At 37.3% G+C, this 17,840-nt stretch overlaps 1 protein-coding gene and 1 long non-coding RNA gene across 2 annotated transcripts; both read right to left on the bottom strand.

The window, feature by feature from the left end:
• Window positions 1-6,793: 6,793 nt before the first annotated feature.
• LOC133525899 (acyl-CoA Delta(11) desaturase-like) lies at window positions 6,794-14,601 on the bottom strand. Its single transcript, XM_061862313.1, has 4 exons — window positions 14,057-14,601; window positions 13,044-13,461; window positions 8,081-8,254; window positions 6,794-7,357 (listed from the first exon to the last, which is right to left on the bottom strand). Exons 2-4 carry the CDS (start codon window positions 13,121-13,123, stop codon window positions 6,919-6,921), a joined length of 693 nt encoding a protein of 230 aa, XP_061718297.1. The 5' UTR covers window positions 13,124-13,461; window positions 14,057-14,601; the 3' UTR covers window positions 6,794-6,918.
• Window positions 14,602-15,318: 717 nt separating this feature from the next.
• On the bottom strand, window positions 15,319-16,084 carry LOC133525676 (uncharacterized). Its single transcript, XR_009800610.1, has 2 exons — window positions 15,910-16,084; window positions 15,319-15,487 (listed from the first exon to the last, which is right to left on the bottom strand). It is a non-coding gene; the product is annotated as an uncharacterized LOC133525676 (long non-coding RNA).
• Between the last annotated feature and the right edge of the window lie 1,756 nt (window positions 16,085-17,840).

Genomic DNA, 17,840 nt, shown 5'->3' on the forward strand with positions numbered 1-17,840 from the left:
CATATGTATTAATATATATATATATTATAGTACATTCTTACACAGATTGACTAACTCCCACGGTAAGCTCAAGAAGGCTAGTGTTGTGGATATTCAGACAACGATATAAATAAAAATACTTAAATACATGCCATTCCGGGATTCGAACCCAGGTCCATCAGCTTCATAGACAGGGTCACTTCAATGGCTTAACAATTAAATTCCGCGACTGTACCTACTATCGTGATAGCTATAGTAGGTTATAAATTCCCATGTCGAGACCTAAAATATGGATGGAGTGGATTAAAGTAAAACATACTCATAGTGTTGTGTTCCTGCCGGTGAGTAAGGTTGCCAGAGCTCAATGAGGGCGGGAGGGGGTTAGGGTCGGCAACGCGCATGTAACTCCTCTGGAGTTGCAGGCGTACATGGCTACGGAGACTGCTTACCATCAGGCGGGCCGTATGCTTGTTTGCCACCGACGTAGTATAAAAAAAAACAAAAGCATAAATTAACTGTATACATATGTCACAGTAAAATTAATTTTGAGCTATATTTAATTGTATTGTGTCTAGGCATATACTACGGGCGAACACCGAGAGGGAGGGGGTAAACAATTGTAAAAAATGGGTAACGTTGGTATGGATATGTTCCCCTACATATGTAAAAATGCGTAATTTTAGCTTAAACTGATGTTGCCAACAAATACAGCTTCAGATCCGTCGTGCACGAGCAAGACACAAATAGCAAAGAAAACAAAATTAACAAATATTTTATTAACCAAATCATCATCATCATCAGGAACTAGCGATCATATGATCTAGCGACAGCGCCGCTCGTGGTTAATAAATCTTAGTAAATGTACCAATATCAACGTCGTATTACTTCCTCTGTTTACTACCAGTAGTTACTTACTTTTTTAATTTATTTATTTTAGAAATGAGTCAGGTTGGCGAAGACCACAAAAGGAGGAGGAGTGAACGTCAACTTTAATCTCAATCGCAAGCCACTTGGGTTAGAGCGAGTGTTGGGCATTCATTCATGCCAGCCTAAATGACGTCATCCGTCGGACCCTTACCAGCCTGGTGTGCGACGACGGTAAGAGGCCCGATAAAATGACTCTAATCCCCTGACAAATGGGACGGCCTCTTATCTGGAATGCAACATGTGTAGATTTAGAGACTTAGCGCCGTCCCATCTAGTCAGCACGTCTGTGAGAGCTGGCGGAGCAGCGGCAGCAGCCGAATCCCTATTAAAGCGCCGCAAATATGCTGGTCTTACAAACAACTACATATTTGCGGCGTTCGCGGTAGAGACCTTGGGGCCGTGGAGTCGTGACGCCCATAAGCTTTTCCAGAGCCTTAAAAAAAGGCTGATTGAGACTACGGGTGACCCTAGGGCTGGCTCATTCCTAGGCCAAAGAATTCAGCGTGGGAATGGGGCCAGCCTTATGGGCAACCTTCCGCAGGGGTCAGATCTAGGGACCTACGATAGGTGAGTCTTTTTTTTAGTTCATACTTAATTTTAATCGTACTTTATGCTTTGTTATTGTACTTGTTTTTAATTATAATTATAAATTACCAATAAATATAATCATGATTTTTTTACTCAAAATAATATTTCACGAATTAAAATGTTAGGTATTACGTATAGGTAGATAGGAAATAATAGTCTCTTGTCTAATTTATACCTTCATTTATGTAATAAAATCTTACAAATTGACTGTTGCATACTTTTAGTAACAGTATTGTTTTTAATTTGATCTTCTTCCGAGACCTTATCCCATTTACTTGGGGTCGGCCCTCCTTGTCCTCTTCTTCCATTCTGCGCGGTTTAGTGCCAGGAGGCCTGCCGCGAACTACGTTCGACCGTTCGACGTGTTGCCTCCCTATCACACTTACGTACAAATTTACAAGTGCGACAGAGAGGTAACACGTCGAACGTGGTTCGCGGTAGGCCCTCTGGTGTGCGTCATTAATCCCTTGCTCTCTCAGGCTTTTCTCCACCGTCGTCAACCAAGTGGCAGGTGGTCTCCCGCTTCAAATATGGAGGACATGTGCGTTGTCTTTTTTCGGCTGATTTTAAGGCTATTTGTTTCTAGAGCATCGGCCCAGTGATTGAAAATGTTTTGCAGGTCTTCGACTGATTCAGATATCAGGGCAACATCATCCGCATATAGGATGTTCCACGGTACAGGCTGTTGATGTTTCCTCGTTAGGTAATCCATGGGTCGATTGTTTTTAATTTGATAACCAAAGCATTAGGTACAATTTAGCTGTTCTAGGGGCCTAGCCAAGATGCCAATCGTTTGCGCTCCGATAACGAAGCGCCTTCGGCTTCTATCACTCTTACATATTAGTGCGATATAGAGACAGATAGCGTTTCGTTGTCTTAGCGCAAACGATTTGCATCTTGGCTAGGCACCCTGGGTGCGTAGCCTACATGCCAATAGTTTACGCTACGACAACGAAACGCTATCTGTCTGTCTATCACACTAAATATGCGCAAATGATTCGCATCTTGGCTAGGCATCCTGGGTGTTTAGCCAACGTGCCAATCGTTTACGCTACGACAACGACACGCAATCTGTCTCTCTATTGCACTAATATGCGCAAACGTTTGGCATCTTGGCTAGGCATCTTGGGTGCGTAGCCAACATGCCAATCGTTTACGCTTAACCGACGAAACGCTATCTGTCTCTCTATTGCACTAAATGCGCAAACCATTGGCATCTTGGCTAGGCATCCTGGGTGCGTAGCCAACACAATTTATTATGCTATACAATTCATGCTGTGACTTTCTGCAAATTCAGCGATAAGCGCATGTTCTTTATTAATTAATACCTGCAGTCATTTACTATCTTTATTCATTTTCCATCGGTGTGAAAGGGATACATACTTAAGAGCAAGGGTTATAGGTTGGTAGAAATAATAAATAAAATACTTAATTCGCAAAGGATAATACATTAAACCATCAAATAATTTCGCGGTTTACTTTCTCTTAATCATATCATCATCACCGTTTCGAATGCACCAAAAAAAACTAATTAACATGAAATCATTTTACGCTTACCAAATTTCAAATCCGACCATTGAAAATTATTTTACAATTAAATGTGAAATTCATTTTACAAACAATAGCCGATGGTACTATAAAAGTTAACTTAATTCAGTCTAACATTTTAATTGAATGAAACGTTATTTAGAATAATCCTACATCTGGAATAATTATTTCATTTTTTAATCTTCATTTTTAAAATAAAAGTCACATGATTTATTCACTTTCATTTTATTCTACAATAACAAGTGCAAGAATTATTCTTATTCAAATCGATTGGAATAGATATAATATTTTTGCCCAACTCTAGTTAAAGCTATGTATAGCCGCGAAATCTGTTTTACGATTTCATCTAAATATAAATATTCATATTCATATTCATATTCATATTCATATTCATATTCATATTCATATTCATATTCATATTCATATTCATATTCATATTCATATTCATATTCATATTCATATTCATATTCATATTCATATTCATATTCATATTCATATTCATATTCATATTCATATTCATATTCATATTCATATTAATATTCATATTCATATTCATATTCATATTCATATTCATATTCATATTCATATTCATATTCATATTCATATTCATATTCATATTCATATTCATATTCATATTCATATTCATATTCATATTCATATTCATATTCATATTCATATTCATATTCATATTCATATTCATATTCATATTCATATTCATATTCATAGTCATATTCATATTCATATTCATATTCATATTCATATTCATAGTCATATTCATAGTCATATTCATATTCATATTCATATTCATATTCATATTCATATTCATATTCATATTCATATTCATATTCATATTCATATTCATATTCATATTCATATTCATATTCATATTCATATTCATATTCATATTCATATTCATATTCATATTCATATTCATATTCATATTCATATTCATATTCATATTCATATTCATATTCATATTCATATTCATATTCATATTCATATTCATATTCATATTCATATTCATATTCATATTCATATTCATATTCATATTCATATTCATATTCATATTCATATTCATATTCATATTCATATTCATATTCATATTCATATTCATATTCATATTCATATTCATATTCATATTCATATTCATATTCATATTCATATTCATATTCATATTCATATTCATATTCATATTCATATTCATATTCATATTCATATTCATATTCATATTCATATTCATATTCATATTCATATTCATATTCATATTCATATTCATATTCATATTCATATCCATATTCATATTCATATTCATATTCATATTCATATTCATATTCATATTCATATTCATATACATATTCATATTCATATATATTTATTCATAATAATTCATTTTATATGTCACAATATTATTTAAAATTAATTATCTACAAAACATGATCTGTAATATTTTACATAATAATAAAAAAATTAAATTAATATTAAATCTAAGTTTTTAGGTACTTGTTTTGTATTCTATAAACTCATTAAAGCTATAAAAAATGTGCTCGATAAGCCATTTTTTTTCAGTTGCATTTTAAAACTCATTAATGACGGCGCATTCGTGACATGACCCGGCCGGCAGTCGGTTGTACACAGTCGGCCCCATCACGTGCGTTAGTTTCGCTGACTTAGCTAACCTATGCTGAACACCCAAGAGTTTGTGGGCGTTCCGCAAGTTACGACCGTGGACGTCAGCTCCTCTCGCGTATTCATTAAGGTGACATCGCACATAGACGGCCACTTGGTATATCACCATGGAGGGCAGCGTGAGTATCTGGAGGTCCTTGAAGAGCGGTTTTGCAGATGTACTTTGTCCTACCTGCACAATCGCTCGGATGGCTCTTTTTTGCACTCGGAAGACACGCTCCTATTCGGCAGCGCGGCCCGACACCTCCACGCCGTATTGGAGGATCGAGTGCACAGTGGCAAAATAGCAAGACCTTACCACATCCCTGGACACCACCCTTGCCAGGCGTCGCAGTGCGAAGCAAGCACTTGCCAGTTTGTTACAAACTTTAATAGTGTGTGCTCCCCACTGGAGGCCCCTATCAAGTTCAATACCCAGAAATGCGGTGTTTTGGACCTGACCTACTTTGACACGGTCCACGAGTACGATAGTATAACTCCCTAGGATCTTTTCCTCCAAGCTGGAAATGCAGGAAATGGGTCTTTTTTAGGTTTAGTACTAAGCCGTTCACACTGAAATACTGCGACACCTGACTAGCAACTTCATTTAGGCGCTGCTCGTCTTCATCTATATTAGGTGCCGATACTACAACAGCGACGTCATCGGCATACATATAAGCTTCTCCTGCTGTTATTGCTTTCGGGAGGTCAGTCAGAAGCAGCGAAAAAAGTATATTCGAAACCGACGACCGTTGCGCAACTCCCATTGACGTCGATATCGGCTCCGATCTCACTGTACCGTCAGCAACCACTGCCTGGGACCTACCATGAAGCATATCTGTTAGGAGTGCGTGAGCTTTACCTCTTATGCCATAGTGTCGCAGTTTGATAGAGAGCACGCTGTGGTCGGCAACATCGAACGCCTTCGACTCATTTAATTATTAAATTTATAATATAACAGGTCAATTATGATACAATTTATTTATTAACTGTAAATGGGTTAATAAACTAAAATAATTAACTAAACATTTATAAATTCGTCACACCTATAGAACGTGTGCTCAAGAAATCAACTTTTGATATAAAACTTATCAATGAAGGAGCTGAGGTGACTGTCCCAGGTAGCCCATTGTAAATAGTTGGACCCATTACCTGGGTCACCTTGTTCGACCGTACGAGTCTTCTTTGTACCGGAAGCAGTCTGCTTGGGTAGCGGGCTCTCATGACACGACATGCCGCGGTACAACACGCGCGAGCCGGCCCAGTGCGTGCGAAGCATGCTCCACCCAATTTATCACACCTACACAACATGTTGATATGAATCCCAAGAAAGTCATGATTCCCACTTGCTCCACGGCTACACCACCAGCTTGGACCCTTAATGTCCTCGGTGTCCGGCCTCCCACGTGGCAGTGGAAGACTTCTTTCACCCCCACTTGGGTTTTAGTGAGATTGAGGGCCAAGGCCAATCCGTTCAATCCAAACCATTTACTTGTTTTGCTGCGTCGTTGAGGTTACATTGAAGGGCATCCGAGTTAGGACTGATGAGGATGCCGGCTACGTCGTCCGCATATATTGTGAATGCTTTGGAGAGGTCGCGGCTGATCATAGTAACCTGCTGTTTGTTCTTCAAAGCACTGATTACCTATCGCACAACTATGCGCTTCAGTCAGTAGTACAACGTCCGGGTCTGTATGCGTATTGACGCTCCGACAGTACATTCGTTGCACTAAGGAACGCTGTTAGTCAGCAGTATAGACTATTTTTTAGCGCCTTAGCAATGGTGGGTATAATACCCACTGGTCTGTGTACCCATCAATGTTTTCTCTCTTACCCTTGCCCTTGAATATATATATATATAGGGGATATTTTACTAATTTTCAAAGACTTGGGACAAAACAGTCTTCTTTCAGGCAGATGTTACAGAAATGTGAGAGTGCAGGTGATATGATGTCGGCTATCGAGTTAAGTAACTCTGTGGACATACCGTAGAAATCATTTGTGGTTTTGGGTTTTATGCGCTTAGAGATAATATTGCGGACTTCTTCGGAAATAAATGCTGTGAGTGTCATGGAGGAATCCGAGGTCAGCGCGAGGTGCGTCGTCATTTCTGTACGGTTTATGAATAATTTCCTCGTATAATTGTTAGAATTAATGCCTATTCTAATAGCAACCTACCAACCTAAGCCTGTTACTTTTTCAAACCTTCCTTCACTCGCCTCGACGACGATGAGTTCCGTCCCCGGTTCTACTCACTCTTTTGGCAATCATATCAGGGGTAATATATTTCAAATCATAAGCCCAACCGATCCGCGCAAAGAAATCTATAAAATGAGTCGAAAAATTCATATAATCATTTCCAAATTCAGAAGATCGGTAGTCACATGGAAAGGCGTGGTGGAAATTGTGATATCCCTCTCCGGATGACATAAGCGACAAGGGTACAATTTTTGTAGCCGATATATTTTTGTCATAGGGTTTATTTCCAAACGCGTGCGCGATGCTATTGAGACAAAACGTAGCATTGGCGCCGACCATGATCACAACGAGATGGACGTGGTACGCGTTGCTAAGAGATTCGTTCCAGAAATACATTGGTATCAGTGTCGGGAGTATGAATACAATTAAAGGGCTGAGGATTGCGTAGTATCTGGAACAAAATGAATATCTGATTAATGGCGAGCGTTGACTGATTTTAATTAATCGATCTATTATCTATATACCGGGCGGGGCCTGTAACAAGAGCAAAAAAATTAAACTGTGGGCTGTACTGTACTCCTCAAACTGAACATTTGTCTTTTTTAATAACTTGTGTTTTGATTTTATGTACTTTAAAATTTATTCTAAGACGCAATGTATTGCGAATTTTGTTATGTTTAAGGCGTGACAAGCAAAGTCAATTACAATAATAATGGCGTACACACGGACTTCTAATATCTCCATGTCAAGTCAGACTTCATAATTTTTTAAAGTTATTTGACAATACTGTCACCGATTGAGGAGTACAATCTATGTTTTAATTATTTGCTCATGTTTGAGGCCCCATCCGGTATTTGTATTGGAATGAGTAGAAATGGAATAAACAGAGAGGGACATTAAATAAAAATACCACATCAGACAGACTACTGGGCATCCATGCAGGCATTAAGTTTAAATACATTATTATTAAAAAGTATTCTAACAGAATTTCGAATATGTAACGCTACTTTTTTATAGGTACATACCTAACTTTATCTTTTAAAAATGCTAAAAAGCCGATTTTAGGTTGTTGACTGAAGAATTGAGGATATTTCATTATGTGAACATAAAAAAGATAGGTACCTGTAAAACATGTTATGTAAGCGACGATCTGGTGAATTACTCTTAAACTTACTTCTTTTGAAACCGTAATACCGGGTTTTGCAGTAGATCCGATATGTCTATCTCTTTTCCCTTTTGAAGGCATTCTGGATGTCTCTTCACCAATAACCAACCAATGTGTGAGAAAAATAGTCCTCTCGCTGAACTATATGGGTCGGCATCAGTGTCGCAGTACTTGTGGTGTAATCTGTTCCAATCAATCATAATTAACATTTTAAAGCTCCAAACGCGGTTAGGTCTGCAGTGCGGTGTAAGGCAGGGGGGGCTTACCTCTCTTATAAATGAATAAATTATTTAATCTTTATATTTATTTAAAATTAAATATAAATGACTTAATATGTGAGTTCAGCAACACGCATGTCGGATGCTATGTTGACAGGGTATATAAGCTTTATTAATATACACTTAGGAGCAAAACTGTCCCAATAGTAGCATCTTAGTAGAATGTGGAGAAATTGATGTGGATCAAGGAGAGGGGCACATGATTAATACATAATAGTACTCCTTGAAATTTTCTAAAAATCGACCTCATATGTTAATCGTACATCATATGTTAATGATGTACTTGGCATTTACGGTTATTTTGTAATTTCGAATCGAAAAGTAGAAAAAAACACATTTTTATTTTTTCCAATATTTTTATTTCCTCCTATGGAAACTCCAAATAGGGAACCATATATAAATAAGAAATTCTGCCACTATAAAATCATAATGAAATTGTTTTGATGGGGCATATTTTTGAAGTTACTTTTAGGTGCCTTATAGTTCGGTGCAAAAGTGTCCCATTAAAAACAGCCATAGAAAGTGTCTGTTAGTTCAATGTTAAAGACGACTGTTATTCTGCCATAACTAGAAAACTATGTTCACGATTTAAACAATTCATACCTCATTTTAGAGAGGCTAAATTTCTTAATTATGTATGGTTTCCTATTCGGAGTTTTCATAGGAGGAACTAGAAATACTGAAAAAAAATAAAAATTAGTTTTTTTCTGCTTTTCGATTCTAAATTACAAAATAACCGTAAGTGCCAAGTACATCATATGTTAGGCCGATTTGTAGAAAATCTCAAGGAGTACTGTTATGTTTTAACCATGTGCCCCTCCCCTTGATCGACATCAACCCTCTCCACATTCTCCTAATATGCTACTATTGGGACAGTTTTGCTCCTAAGTGTAAGTTATGCTGATGACATGGTGTTGCTGAGCCCATCGGTAGGTGGTCTGAAAATACTTTTGGGCATCTGTGACTCGTACGCTCGCCACCACAATTTAAAATATAAGGCACTCAAAAGTAAGTACATGGTGTTCAAAGCGGGAAACAATTCCCAACGTATGTAGGTACGTCCCATTCTCCTAAATGGTCAGAGACTGAAGAGGGTTACGACCTTTAAATACCCAGGGCATTTGGTGACCGAAGATCTGCGCGACGACGCGGACATCGAAAGGGAACGCAGAGCATTGGCGATGAGAGCCAATATGATAGCCCGCAGGTTTCATTGATGTACTGTACGTCGCACACCTACCTACCTACCTATAGGTACCTGCAGCCTATGGACCAAATATACCCAGCGATCGCTAAACGCTCTGCGGGTCCAATACGACGCCTTCGGGATGCTGTTGCGGCTGCCGTGACACTGCAGCGCGTCCGCAATGTTTGCGGACGCGAACGTGAACGGTTTTCGGCGTTGCGCCGCGATGCTTGGCAGGGTGCGTGACAGCCGCAACAGCCTCCTGGCTATCGTGGCTAACAGGTGGGACAGTGGCCTTTTGAAGCACTGGTCATCCATGCATGTTAGCCTTAATAATAATTTAATGTAAAATATTATATTTATAGTAGTAGATATCGTGCGCGAGAGCTGTAAGCGAGCGCGCAATAAGAAAGCCGATGTGGGTAATGACCAATGCACACGCGTTTCATATGATGTTTTTCAACATACTTGCGAGGAAAAAACAAAACTTATAAATCAGATTTTTTTGTCAAAACAGTAAAGGTACCTGCAATTTTCAAAATGGTGGCTTACAGTTTTAACATCGAATAATTGCACGAAAGCGTGCTGGGCTTGTAGGCACTTATTCGCCAGTTCATTGGAATAAGCTACTAACACGTTTTCCAAGAAAGACTGGGCGTTTTTGCTGATTTTCCATTGAATAAAAGTTTCATATGCCGCCAATTATTTTTCGCCCGATTTTGATGGTAAAAAGCTATCGTTCTCGGCTCTTGCCTCTATTAGTATTACTGGCAGCGTCCATTTTATGTGTTCTTCATTTTCAATCTCTTCATCAATCATCAATCATTCAATTCTTCATGTTCGTCAATATATAAACTAAAAACATGCCAAACTATTTCAATTTTATGACAAATACGGAAAATGGTTGGCGCGTAATTTTTTTTTACGCACGATTCCAATGCTCGCGCAAGGCAAAGGCGCGAACGAAATCGACAAACACCAATTAAAAAAATGTAAAAAGGCTAATAATTTTGTATTTGGATTCGACGGATGGAGATCAAATCGATAAAATTTTATGATTATTCATTAATGTAATTTACGAGATAATTTAATCTATAAACCGAACGACCGACCGGTCAGGTCTAGTAGGTAGTGCCTATGAAGCCGATGGTCCCGGGTTCAAATCCTGGTAAGGGCATTTATTCGTGTGATGAGCATGGATATTTTTTCCTGAGTCATTGGTGTTTTCTATGTATTTAAGTATTTATATATTATGTATATCGTTGTTTAAGTACCCTCAACACAAGCCTTACTGAGCTTACTGTGGGACTTAGTCAATTTGTGTAATAATGTCCTATAATAATAATAATTATTATGTTTGGTGTGATAAAACCTCTTTGAACTAACATTTGGTTTAGAAAAATGTATTACTCGACCAAATTAAGAAGGCTCAGTTTCCATGCATATTATTTGCAATCAGTTACCTTCTTAACTGAGTCGGATAATATAATGAAAAAGCCCAAGTGTTATAATATACTGAAAAAACACGCGTGTTTAATATCTAGGATTATGAGCCAAAAATCGGTGGAATAAAAACGTCGTTTTGAGCAAGTGTGTTGAAAATTTATTTTATATGATCTATTTATTAATTTTAAAATTTTAATGGTTGTAATTTAATTTAATTATTTGAATTCATTTTATTTTAAACTATGTTGTAATTTTGATTGAATTCTACTTTTATAATTTTAATTAATGCAATTTAGTTATAAGTTAGGTATAGTTATGTTATGTGTAGGTATGTCATATGGATTCCTTATTGTCCGAAATATTTTTTTTTAATGACTGTTGGTGTTAGTAAGTCATATACATGCATAGGTAGGTAGGTAAGTTTTAAAAATATAGTTAATGTATATAAAATAATATTAGATTACATAGTGCCTTTCTCCATATTTGCTGCGCCCAACCAGGGTACATAATGTGAGAACCACTGACCTATCACACATAGACAGTTAGTCCTCATAAGGCTAATCTGCCAAAAGTGAAGCCGAAACTCGATCGATGTGTGCGTGCGACGCTCGTGTCTTACGCTCAGCGACACACACATATATACAAAAATGGGTTGCCAGAGTTCATTTATTCCCCTTAAAGTAGATGGATTTTAACCACATCCTTATACTTGGCTATCAATCATTTGGGAGTGTGTATGTAGATATTAAATTTGTAGCAAAAGCTTTCAAGGTTTCTTTTAAGGACTTTGCATTTCTGTACTTTGTGAAATAATATTTAAATAAAAAAACCTATTTTTTTATTTTACAAATGTGCACAGATAATAGCTGGTAGAATTGACTTTGGAATAATGATTTTAAATGATAAATATTTAATGACGATCATTTGGATTTGATTTTATTTGACTAATATTTTCTTCGGGTTGGTGTGGTGAAAAGTTTTGTGTTTCACTTGGGGCAAAATTTGTTTAACTCTCGTAACTTGAAACCCTCGCAACGCTCAAGATTCCATTTTTCGACATTTTGGATCTTTATTTAGCTCGAGTAGCAATATTAGCACGAGCGGTTAAACAACAACTTTTCCACTTGTAAAACAAATAACTATTTATCGTCAGTACTAGTAATTGTACCTGCAGGCCTAGCCAAGGTGGCAATCGCTATTGCTTCGAACAACGAAACGCTTTGTGTCTCTCTATCAGTCTTCCATATAAGTGCGACAGTGACAGTTGCGTTTCGTTTTTACAGACCTTAACTGTAACACTTGTGTTCCACAAATAAAATTTACTTTACTTGCTCATCAAAATGGCGAGAGCATATTCGACTATGTTTAGTCGGTTTCCATATTGCATCGTTCCTATTTAATCTAATTTTTTCCGTCCATCTCGCAGACAGAAGCGGATCAGTCGGAAATCTAAAACGAATATCACACAAAATAAAAATATGAATTTAAACTGTAATTTTATAAAAGACAAAACATAATTTGAAATAAAAGAATGAAAAACTAAAAAAGAATATTTTCTATAGTCATACAAGGAACTTAAAGTAAGCATATTAATTTTATCAATGTAATCGTCATGCCTCATTTGGAGGAAAAAAGATTCATATCACCTGGCAACATTTATAAGTAATGGCGGCCGACGAAAATTTGGATTTTTGTATTTACAATTACGTAAAAATATCACATTATACTGGATACTTACGCGTGAAATGTTATATCGGGCGGTTTGTTTTTATTCACTGATGTGTTGTGACACCAATTCACCGCACAAACAACCATCTTTCTTGTATTTTTTAATTTACAACCGGGAGGTGTACACAAACCAACTCGACCTTGAGTACTGCGAGGGCCGTTCGGATACGATGACACGAGGGCGACATAATGTCGTACTCGAAATGGCTTCACTAGGGATGTACAGACTAGGCATCTAGGCTAGTTATAAATCTATGGTGAGAACATACAATTAAGATTACCACCTGTATTTAACCATTATGTGCAATAAATGTATTGAGTATTGAGTGCTTACCTATGATCCCTAGCCCAGTTGATAACGGTGGTTTGGCCAGATATGGTATGCATCAGCATCAGTATAATCTGCAGTGGCATCTTGGCCTTATAGGCGCGGTGGGACCAGAGCCGGTGCACGCCCGCTGAGATACCGTAACTTCCGGCTATGAAGGTAAAAATGCCTGGAAATAAATTAATTATTTAGTCGCTGACTTGTAAATACATACATACGGCATTTGGCGGAAGTGAATCCCAAGTACACCCCGTACAGTGCCGCGATGTGCAAGTATGTGAGGATTACTATCACATGGTATAGTATAATATATTCCCGCTTCGGTGCCTTCGGCTTTAGCGGTTCCTGTATTTCCTTGTCTGCTTGTAGAAAATCCGTGTTGTTCAAATTAGGCGCCATTCTTGTAATTTGTAGATATAAGAATCTGAAGAAATAAAAATATGTCGAATTTAGAATTCAAGGAAGTCGGAAGATATAAAAAGCGCTGATTTAATAAGTTCTGTAATCAAAGACATGCAAAAGTAGTCTACACCTTTAACTATGTAAAGTTAGATGTATATGTGATCTCTGAGTGCAGGGAATCTCTATACTGTTTCTCTTGTCCCGTGCAAAACAAAATAAGTTTTTCTTACCCCACATAATTTTATACACAAATATTATGGGAAAATCTCACACAAATCGACTTACGGCCCCACACTAAGTTCAGTTAGGGCCAACACCCATACCCACGATACGACGTCGTCTCACGTTGCGGCGTCGTGCAAGCATGTGAGCAACACAAGCCTAAAGGCCAGCATGTGTGTTGGCCCATAGGCTTGTGTTGTGTTGTGGGTACTAAACGATGATAAATAAATGTATATAAATAAATACTGTCCGTAGAAATCATCCATAACTCAGGAACGTAAACATACACAAACGCCCTTACCGTGGTTCAAACCCGGGACCTCCATCTTCGTAGGCATGGTCACTACCGACTAGGCTATGTGTAGTAAGATGTATGTTGAAGTAATAGTACTTACCTACTGGATATCTACGATGTTAGTAAATACGTATTCAGTAGCTAATCGTAACAGTTTGCTTGTCTAACAATGAAAACTTGAAACAAAAAATAGTAAGTATATATACTATTCTGCCTGTCCCTAAAAACCGGCCAAGTGCGAGTCGGACTCGCGCACGAAGGGTTCCGTACTCTATCTATAAAAAGGGCAAAAAAATCATGTCTGTTGTATGGGAGCCCACTTAAATATTTATTTTATTCTGTTTCTTGTTGATATAGCGGCAACAGAAATAAATCATCTAGTTCAACTGTCTAACTATCACGGTTCATGAGATACAGCCTGGTGACAGACGGACTGACAGCGGAGTCTTAATAATAGGGTCCCTTGTGCGATTTCAATTAAATCACGCATCGAGGTCCCGCACAAACTTTAAATTTTCTCATCTAAGTATACCTTCGAAGCATACCTGTCTTATGTATAAAATCGTGACTTGATAACCACGATAAAGAATAAAATCGTTTTCTGTTCATTTTAGGTATAGTTAATCCTTTCAAATAGTAGCTTCCTTATGCCCACGCACGTGCGATGAATGTCGTTTTTTAGGATTCACACTTGATATATGATGAAATTAGAAGACGCATATTGATAAGCTCTGCAATAGGTCGAGTGGTACGGTGTTTGCGTTGCTGAAAAAAAAACCTGGTACTGGTAACCAGAATCTGGTTAGCTGTACTATATTGTCTTGTTGTATATGTGACGACAGGACACTTTGTAAACATAACCAGACCATTCTGGTTAAATTAAATGTGTAACTCTATGAAGCGTATAGTAATTCATAAAGTGCAGAAATGTAATGTATACCCATGCACCCTAGTAGTGGGTATAAGACTATTAGTAAACCCAATTAGCCGGTCTGTTAATGGTTACTAAATAATACAGTAACATATACGTTCCTATCCTGTTGTTATAACAAGGTATTTGGTATGTGTAACTGAACGATTTGTGCGGTGTACTGGTTTTATATTGTTCACGTTACCAGAACGCACTGTGCTAATGGGGCTTCTAAACGGGCCATATGTTCACTGCAATATGTGGCCAGCAACTATTGGTGTCCTCTCTCACATGTTAGAAAGGGACACTAATAGTTGCCGGCCACATATTGCAGTAAAAATATGGCCCGCTTAGAAGTCCCTTCAGCACAGTGGGTTCTGGTTACGTGAACAATATATAACCAGTACACCGCACAAATCGTAGACAATTTAAAAGTAAAATAATACGAGAAATAAAATCAAACGCTTTATTATTGGTTTTCTAAATAATGATAATTATAAAGCATCTTCAAATTATTTAAAGTATATCAAGAACAGTATGAATAAAAGGGTCTAGCAGGCTAGGTTAACATGACTGCCCCCCACGAGGGATTTGGTTATACTTTTAATGTAGTGGCTGCACCTGAGAACAAATAAATAATTAATTTAAAACATAGTTTTTGTATTTGACTTAGTAAATACGTATATATGCGTCAATCCTAATGTGCAACAACCTAGTTAGAAAAGGCAAAAGAACTGCTCAAGCTACTTGTTTTATGAATACATGAGTTATAATATCACTCTCGTCGATAAATGACATGGATAAAATGCATAGCCATCAAATGACGCCATTTTGTTACAATAAATATGTCGTCACGCGAAATAACTATAAAGGTATCAAACACAAACTAGGTAAGTACAACCACACACCACACCTCGAGTATATGGCTAAAACTATTTTACAGCGGAATTGAATACAAAGCATTCATAATTATTTATTAATAATGAATACAAGCGAGTGATGACAAACATTAATTTCGACCATAACATCAGCTTTTTACTTACTTTCGAAAATTTCCGTATATTCCTCCAGGTTCCACGTTATTAGATGGTTTCTTAGATCTTCGTCCATGCTCACAAAACAGACAAGTTTTTAAGCACACTTATACTATACACTTGTACTAGTTTACAGTTAAATTATGGACAGGATCTAAGTAAATAAAAACACCGACCGTCGCAACGAAAGACGCTGGGGCAATGGCTGTTCTGTGACTTGCGCAATTCCTATAAGAACCCACGCGTAATAGGACCAAAGTATATATACTAATATTTTTATGTTAATGTTAAACATTTTCCAGAGTCCTAAGCTCAGTCTCGTTATAATCAAGTGACAACAACAAGTTAAAAAGTAAGTAAGCTTTTGGCAACATGCACAGTGCAATTAATTTGGAACTTCCCGGCCGTGTTGTAAATCGAAAAGCAGAGGTCGTCGCCAAATCGTCTCCCAAAAGCAGTGTTAACCCTCGAAACAGGCAACTTAAACAAGCGTTTAGATAGTAATTTCGAATAATTTTCGGATTTAGTAGCGCCTTTATGAATAGTGAGACATACTTTATGTATGTAAAGCTAGCCGACTGTCAATACTTTAGCTTCTTGGTAGAGGCCGTTTGTCGGCAACAGTCACCGCAGCCTATGGATGCCCGCAACTCCAGAGGTTGTAGTTGCCGGTTGTGGTTGTGGTTGCCGACCATTTAAAAACCTGTACACTCCTTTTTTGAAGAACCCCATACTGTATACCCTCGGGAAAACCTCGGAAGGAAGCTCATTCCATAGCCGGAGTGTCCGTGGGAGGAATTTCTTATTAAACCACACAGTACGCAACCATTTAGGTTCTAGGGAGTGAGAATGAACATCCTGCTGACGGCGAGCGGTGTGGTGATAGAAAGTGGCCGTTGGCATCATGTCAAACAATTCTTCAGAGCACAGCCCATTGTACAAGCGGTAGAACACTGAGAACACACACAAGGAGGCAATGTCTCTCCTTAGACTTAAAGGTTCAATACCGCTTGTGAGTAAATATTAATTGCAGTAAAGTTATAATTTATAGGGTTGTAATCATTACGGATGCCAGACATGGGTCTGAGAAAGTTAAAGATTTTTTTTATCTTGCCAACATGCAATGGAAAGAAGCCGTTTGAAATTAAGAAGAATAAATAAAGTAAGAAACACATATATCCTAGAAAACAAAATTGACAGACGCACTACAGTTTATTTTAAGACAAAAATGGAGATGGGATGGACATTTGGCTAGATACAAAGACAAGAGGTGGACTATTCAAACAACCAAATGGAAAGGTCCACTGGGCAAGCGGAACTCAGGTAGACAAAGAAATAGATGGGTTGATGACATAATAGCAATAGCAGGAAAGAATTGGGAAAATACTGCTCAAGACAAAGAAAAATGGAAGAAGATGGGAAAAGAGATAGACATATCGGATCTACTGCAGGTATTACGGTTTCAAAAGAAGTAAGTTTAAGAGTAATTCACCAGATCGTCGCTTACATAACACGTTTTACAGGTACCTATCTTTTTTATGTTCACATGATGAAATATCCTCAATTCTTCAGTCAACAACCTAAAATCGGCTTTTTAGCATTTTTAAAAGATAAAGTTAGGTATGTACCTATAAAAAAGTAGCGTTACATATTCGACATTCCGTTGGAATACCTTTTACCCTCAAGGGATCACACATCATAGAAATATAATAGAATAGAATAGAATAGAATAGTTTATTCATTATAAAAACACAATATAAATTTGCACCTCAAACTTATACGTATTTTAAATAATTATCGTCAAACATTATAATTATGAACATATTTACATTGAATATTACAATAAAATTTACATTCTTTCATTTGATTTATATTGTTTTTCTTTTATTATATCAGCGTTAAATTCAGAGTAGTCATTAGTGAGGTATTCTTTAACGCTA

The sequence above is a fragment of the Cydia pomonella genome, chromosome 15 (genome assembly GCF_033807575.1).
Source record: "Cydia pomonella isolate Wapato2018A chromosome 15, ilCydPomo1, whole genome shotgun sequence".
In the NCBI taxonomy this organism is placed as follows: domain Eukaryota; kingdom Metazoa; phylum Arthropoda; class Insecta; order Lepidoptera; family Tortricidae; genus Cydia; species Cydia pomonella.

Coding starts and splice junctions, on each gene's coding strand:
- LOC133525899 (XM_061862313.1), bottom strand. CDS start 13,123: ATGCCACTGCAGATTATACTGATGCTGATGCATACCATATCTGGCCAA. Junction 8,255..13,043: donor AACTGGGCTAGGGATCATAG/GTAAGCACTCAA, acceptor TGATTGGAACAG/ATTACACCACAAGTACTGCG. Junction 7,358..8,080: donor GTATTACGGTTTCAAAAGAA/GTAAGTTTAAGA, acceptor ATTTTGTTCCAG/ATACTACGCAATCCTCAGCC.